Source organism: Eurypyga helias, unplaced genomic scaffold, assembly GCF_000690775.1.
Source record: "Eurypyga helias isolate BGI_N326 unplaced genomic scaffold, ASM69077v1 Scaffold49694, whole genome shotgun sequence".
Classification (NCBI taxonomy): domain Eukaryota; kingdom Metazoa; phylum Chordata; class Aves; order Eurypygiformes; family Eurypygidae; genus Eurypyga; species Eurypyga helias.
Window position 1 is genome coordinate 11,853 of NW_010247862.1, and position 6,895 is coordinate 18,747.

At 47.7% G+C, this 6,895-nt stretch overlaps 1 protein-coding gene across 1 annotated transcript; it reads right to left on the minus strand.

Annotated features, from left to right (window-relative positions):
• Positions 1-1,067: 1,067 nt before the first annotated feature.
• Positions 1,068-6,314, minus strand: RPL31 (ribosomal protein L31). Its single transcript, XM_010150845.1, has 4 exons — positions 6,203-6,314; positions 4,451-4,576; positions 1,657-1,769; positions 1,068-1,117 (listed from the first exon to the last, which is right to left on the minus strand). Exons 1-4 carry the CDS (start codon positions 6,307-6,309, stop codon positions 1,086-1,088), a joined length of 378 nt encoding a protein of 125 aa, XP_010149147.1. The 5' UTR covers positions 6,310-6,314; the 3' UTR covers positions 1,068-1,085.
• Positions 6,315-6,895: the final 581 nt, after the last annotated feature.

Here is a 6,895-nt window from a genome sequence, read left to right on the forward strand (position 1 = left end):
TGGCGACGCTGCCGACCCAAAACGCACCGACGTCATCGTGCCAAAGCACGCGCACCGTGGCGGGCTCACCACTGACAGTGGGCTGCCGAGACCCGCTCTGTCGTTTTCGGTTGAAGAGCTTTAAAAGCTAAAGGGCGTGTAGGTTTGTCTTGTGCCACCGATTTGTTAATTACGTCCTTGTTTGGAATGTAAAAGGAAATGTCTGTCTACAGCGTGAATCCACACTGGCAGAGCGGGGGATGGCTCCAGTTGTCCTTTATGGGTTTTTTTTGTAAAACAGGGGAAAAAACACTTCTCAGCTACTGTCCGCAGTTTGTTTGGGTTGCCTTTTTTGCACTAATACTGAAAACTTGTTTCAATGCTGGTAATTGAAACTATTTTAATATATTTGATTGTATTCCGATTTGTACGTCTTGCTGAAAACGTTCAGTGTACATGGACTGTGCTTCTGATGTTGGTCTGTGAAAACATGCACTTTTCAATAAACCCTTTTTGTACCGGACTTGCGCTGACAGCATTTACTGATTCACGGAAGGTGTCAGGCCCGCGCTCCCTACTTCATTAATCAAATTCCCTGAGCTCGTGCACTCACAGTTAACGCGCTGCTCGGAACCCTGGCGTGGCATACACACCGCTGGGGAGAAGCCGACTGATGCTCTGCCTGGGAGCCCAGTGAGGCACCAAAGCCAGGGAGTTCACTTTACCCGCAGGGGCTGACATACACGAAGCGGTGACCTAACCGGTTTAGGGGTTGCTGGTTTGTGGGTTTGTTTTCTTGGCCTTAACTGAAAATACCTCTGTAGTGGCTCTTTATTCCCACTGGAACAAGCCAAAACGCACTAGGGACTCTGCCACCCACGTAAGAACGTTCACATCTCCTTGTTTCATTCACATGTAACAAAGCCTAGGATATCTTTAATTGAGAGAACTACAGCATTACGTACAAGCCCGAAGAAAGCAAGATGCTTTGTCACCTGTTCAACTCAACGCTTCACGGATGAGAGCCTGAAGAGACTGGTAAACAGAAAAAAACCCAACTTAGGAGTAAAATTTCTTTTTATCCTTTTATTGTAACGAAAATCAGTTTAATTTTCATCCACATTGACTGTCTGTAGTCCTGCAAAACAAGAAATTGCATCACCACCTACTCATGACTAGGACAATTCTCTGTGCACATGCAGTGTACGTCTACTCCCACCTACGGCTTCAAAGCCAGTGTGCCCATCTGCTCCTGGGAGAGCAAACTTACATAGGCACCTAGTTCACCAAATATTGAAACACAAACTTTGTCTCAAATCAGTTCTGCGAGTAAGATGTTTCTCAGGGGACCACAAGCAGAAAAGACTCAACTGCCTGAGCTTTTGACATTAGGGGACGCACTTTATATAGGAAAACACAAACCCTGGGCTACCCTCTGACAACTATGGCCAGTGTTCCGTATTCTCTCAAAACGTACAGGATTATTACACTAAATTCTGTGAATGCTTTTGAATGCTCACAAGCAAGTGAGCAACCCTCTCCTCCACAGCAGAGCGAGTTTAAGCCAGCAGTTTGACCCCTTCAGCACGCCTTTCACCTCAGCTCCGCACTGCAGGAGGAGCTGTCCCCCCTCTGGTATCCGTGCATGGAGGACGAGCGGTCGGCATGCGAACTTACCTTTGAATGTTGTGACTGGTACATAGGTGACCAGTGTGTAGAGCTTGTTTGGGGAGTCTTCATCCTCGTTGCGCTTTCTGGACAAGCGCACGCGGATACGGTAAGGGACATTCCTAAAACAAAGGAGAGTTTTCAATAAAATGCGTACCGAAACACAGAAAAGTTTTCTGCTCTATGGTTACTACCCCAGCCTCAAATTCTTAAATGCTGCCTATTTGTGCAAAGCCGTGACAAGTCGGTTCTGTCTCAGAATCGTAACAGAAGCACAATCCTGTACCTTAAGAGATGGTACTGTCTGCTTTAGATGAGTTTTCTGATTGGTTTCGTTGAAGTCAGCAGGTAAGATTTAACTGAGCCTTGACTACAATGAATCCATAATCCAGTAGGAGCATAAAGTCAGAAGTGCACCGTCAGTCCACTGCTAATCCAGGAAATATGCTATGAAGATGCCTGTGAAGCATGGCGTGCAGCCGTGAGGAGAAGGACTTGGGGTACTGGAGGATGAAAAGCTGGACATGAGCCGGCAGTGTGCGCTGGCAGCCCAGAAAGCCAACCGTATCCTGGGCTGTATCAGGAGAAGTGTGGCCAGCAGGTCGAGGGAGGGGATTCTCCCCCTCTGCTCTGCTCTCGTGAGACCCCACTTGGAGTACTGTGTCCAGCTGTGGAGCCCTCAACATCAGAAGGATATAGTCTGGTTGGAGCGAGTCCAGAGGAGGCCACAAAGATGCTCAGAGGGCTGGAGCACCTCTGCTATGGGGACAGGCTGAGAGAGTTGGGCTTGTTCAGCCTGGAGAAGAGAAGGCTCCGGGGAGACCTTATAGCACCTTCCAGCACCTGAAGGGGCTACAAGGAAGCTGGGGGCGACTTTTTACAAGGGCCTCTAGTGACAGGACAAGGGGTAACGGGTTTAAACTGGAAGTGGGGAGATTTAGATTGGATATCAGGAAGAAATTCTTCAAGGAGAGGGTGGTGAGGCACTGGCACAGGTTTCCCAGAGAAGCTGTGGATGCCCCATCCCTGGAAGTTTTCAAGGCCAGGCTGGATGAAGCTTGGAGCAACCTGGTCTAGTGGAAGGTGTCCCGGCCCATGGCAGGGGGGTTGGAACTGGATGGTCTTTAAGGTCCCTCCCAACCCAAACCGTTCTATGGATGTGATCAGCAAGCTGCCATTACCAACAAACTTTCCTTACTCAAACAAAATAATGAGGAAAACCCACCCCCAACAACCTCTTCTGAAAGCCCGACACCCCTGTCGGGCTTTCAGAGTACTGCCCCACCTGTTTACCACAAGTCACGTGGAAACGCTAGTAAGCATTAGGCCTGAACCAAGATCTTTTTTATGGGCATGCAAGTGACCAACATTTCTTCCCCACAAAGCCCACAGAACCACAAACTGCATTGCTGATTATTTTATTCAGAATAGGACAGTCATAGCGTAGCATCCTCCCCTAATACTGCCCAAAACATGCTGCTGAGGGAAGCCCATTATTTGTCTACACCATTTTTTTAAGTATCCTCCCACCTGAAATGAACTCAGGGATTTGGGAAACCCCTGCTCAAAGTGCTTTGCTCCATAGAACATGAGAGGAACCTCCTCCTTGCTGTACATTTTCGGAGCAGAGATCTAATTCACATGGATGCAGTAATTAAAGACAGAGAAATTTGCTTTGATGTACTCCCTTCTTGAAACAAGCCAAGAGCATTTTTCACTACTTCACTTATATCAGTACAGCACTAACAACAAGGTGATTTTAGCCTCTCCTATCGATCCTTCCAGAGGAAGTTACTTTATTTTGCACACGCTATCTTTTCTGACCAGGGAAAACGGCAGCTGAACAGATGTGACGACTCCTGGCTCCACAGAACGCACTTCTGTGGAAGTCCTGACTAGGAGCCTCACTCTGAAGCTGTGCTGTCACCTGGTGCAACTGCTACTTCACTACACATGAACTGGATGGAGCAGCTCAATGGGAAGGACAGAGAAACCTGGCCCAAAACACTCAGTACCTTAGTGTCATGTTTCCACTCTTTTTAAAGGAAGTGTTGGCCTCAACAGACAACACTGGGTAAAGGACTGTAAACACAGCACAGGCTGGAGTCAGGGAGCTAGTTCTTAGAAGACATGGTTTAAAACAAGGGTTCATGTGTATCACTAATGGTATGAATACCTGCCAGTTAACCTTTTGTTATGGTTTAAGAGGTTCCTGCTCCTCACACCCCCTGGACAATCTTCACACATGTCAAACGCTGAATCAGCTGCCTCTGTAGCAGCGATTTCACAGAAACTGTAATCTTTTGGCCCCCAAACTACCTGTACTTTCAAGACAAGACTAATGGCCCTATTTAAAAACCCACCTCATTATTTCTTTATGCAGCATTTATCAATTTAGCATGCTTTGAAACCTAATCCTGTTCAGACACATTACACAAATCCCAGCCTGGGACTGTAGGTAGCACTAAAAAGCCGTGTTTCTAAAAACTGTCTGCCTCAATAGGAATTGGGGTACCACAGTATTACAATACATCAAATCTCCCTGCTCCCTCCCTGGCATTCCTTCTTTCCTTTGCATTCTTTCCATTCCAAAGTTTGCCCAAGTTTAGCTACAAGTACACCGACGGAGCTGAGCAGAACGTGGAGGGGACAGGAAGATGAGCCTGGCATGCCCGTTGTAAGAAAGGAAGCCTTTGCAAAGGAAATGCAAATACTGTGAGACAGAGATAAATTTTTCTACCCCCTCCACATACACAGTTAAAAGCCTCTTCCTCGCCCAATAAGGAAAGTTGCAGCAACCTACCTTATTCCCTTAGCCCAGACTGCTTTGTTCAATCTGGTGTCAATGCGAACGTCAGGAGTACCCATTTCCTTCATCGCAAATTTACGGATTTCTTTGAGAGCACGCGGTGCTCGTTTCTTGAAGCCCCTAGGACAAACACAGGAGTAATTACTTTAACTGCAGGAAACTTTCAGCACTGGACACTTGTTGCAGCACTCAACCACTGACGCTCTCTAAACATTCAGCCAAAAGAACTGTGTTCCACGGCAGTCCAACAGCTGTGTCACAGCATGACCAGACCTTTACTCTGGCAGGTAGCTGCTAACCCCAACGTCTACGCCTAACAGAAATCACACGTAGCTACGTTGGGTTTACTCAGTAACATTCTGCAACTCTAAGACGTCCCAAATCTTAAGTGTTTGACATGAAAACTTCTTGCAGCAGAGATCAGAGCTTTCACAGGTGCTTTAAATGAAAGGCCTATGAAAAGAGTGGAGCAACAATGGTAATACAATTTGACAGAACTGTTCATTACTGAAATTAACAGCAGAACAAACCTGATGCTATTCTGAGTAACAGCTTCTGCTAAATGGTGTTTGACGGTTACTTTCTCCACATCATGACGACTGGACCACCATCAGAACTGGCATTTTACAAGTATAGCTTGTTTCATACCTATTATAGATAGATTTTACATGAATGGGCATTTACACCAAAAGTTACAGCTGCACCGTGAGGGCTTTGCCGTCATTACACCCAGAACTGCGACATGCGTCATTACACCCCATACTGCGACATGACATGCGACTACAGCGTCAACAAGGTCCAAGGCCCCACAGGGGGTTACACTTAGTATTATTTGTACTCTACTGTTGATATTTAGTGCTAGAAATGGGGGTGGGTGGGTGAGAGACAAGCGAGACAGGCATCAAACAAAAAGTATTTCCCCCTAGTCCTTCATGCCTAAAGACAGAAGGGGACAAGCCCAAGAGGACAGCAGGATCATCACCATCATCAAGACTAGACTGAATAGCCATAAACAATCAACAGGAAAGGCCAGAATATCTTACTGCCATTTAAAAGTACCGCTGCCTCCCATCCTCACCCCCAGTTTTGTAATAATCCACTCTCATTTCTCTCCTGTTCTAAATTAACTACAGCAATGTCACCAACTGTTCTGATTCCAATGTAGTTTTCTTCCACGTGGCTGCAGCCATACACATCCCGAGAGAATCAGAGGGAGATGCAGTTTCTCAGCAAGTCCTCTCAAGCACTTCACTACTACAGGGTTGTAGGAGGTTCAACATTTTGTCAGGTCACTCTCATCTACACACAAACAGTATTATTTAACTCAAATCATACCCCAGTTTAGACCTCACACAATTCTGTGATACGCAGGGAGCCAATCACGTGATTACAACACTGCACTTCGACAACTAACAACAGTGGGCTGAATCTTAAACTTCAGTTGGGAAAGAACGACAGATGACCTGTGCACAGATGTAAACAGCTCTAACTTCAAATTACGCCCAGCAACACTCACAGAACAAAACCAAACAAACTTATCCTGAAAGTCACCTGCAAGTGTAAGTCTGCACAGACAAAGCTGCTTCCTCGGACACAACTGTAGCACAAGGGACTAAAACATCACACATCAGCCTTGGTGCCGGTAGGACTGTCGTTCTCTGCAGTTTAAACCCTACCGATCCCATTTCCAGACGTCACTTTATGTAAAGTCAATTTCACTGATTAAAAAAAAAGGCCAGAACTTACACGCCATGGATCCGCTTGTGAATGTTGATGGTATATTCCCTAGTTACCACCTCATTGATGGCAGAGCGTCCCTTCTTCTTCTCGCCACCTTTCTTCGCAGGAGCCATCTGAGCAACGCTGAAAAGCAGCCGTGCACGAGTCAAAGGCGGACCCAACTTCCCCCGGGCTTCTCCCCTTGTCACCTTCCCTCCTCCCATCGGCCCCAGCTCCTTACAAGCCACACCACTCCCACATTCAGAAACTTAATTTTAAGTTGCACCAGTCGCTGATTTTAAGCAGCAACTTTTCAGCATCACAGCTGTTTTACTCTCATCTCCCTTGACAGGAGCGTGCAGCACGTCTGGGGCTCTCCGGCCGCTTCCCAAGACTGGGCTCCTGCTCAGCCCCAAGCACCCTTAAGACCACCCGGGCCTGCTTCGGCATGTTCAAGCCCCTTCCTTGTTCAAGCCGACCCAGGGAGCAGCTCGGCCCGTCCCGGAACGGAGATGACAGTGCCAGAGAGGCTCCTTCCAGGGCCTGACGGCGGCCTACGGCTTCCTCCTCCCTCACCAAGGCCCGGCACAAACCGCAACCCCAACAACGTGCCTCGCAGGCCTCCCCGGGCCTGCTCCCTGCCCACCTCAGCGCAGGCCTAGGGGAGAAGGGAAATGGGCCTCAGCCCCGTCGAACGCGGACCCGTCACGGGGAACCACC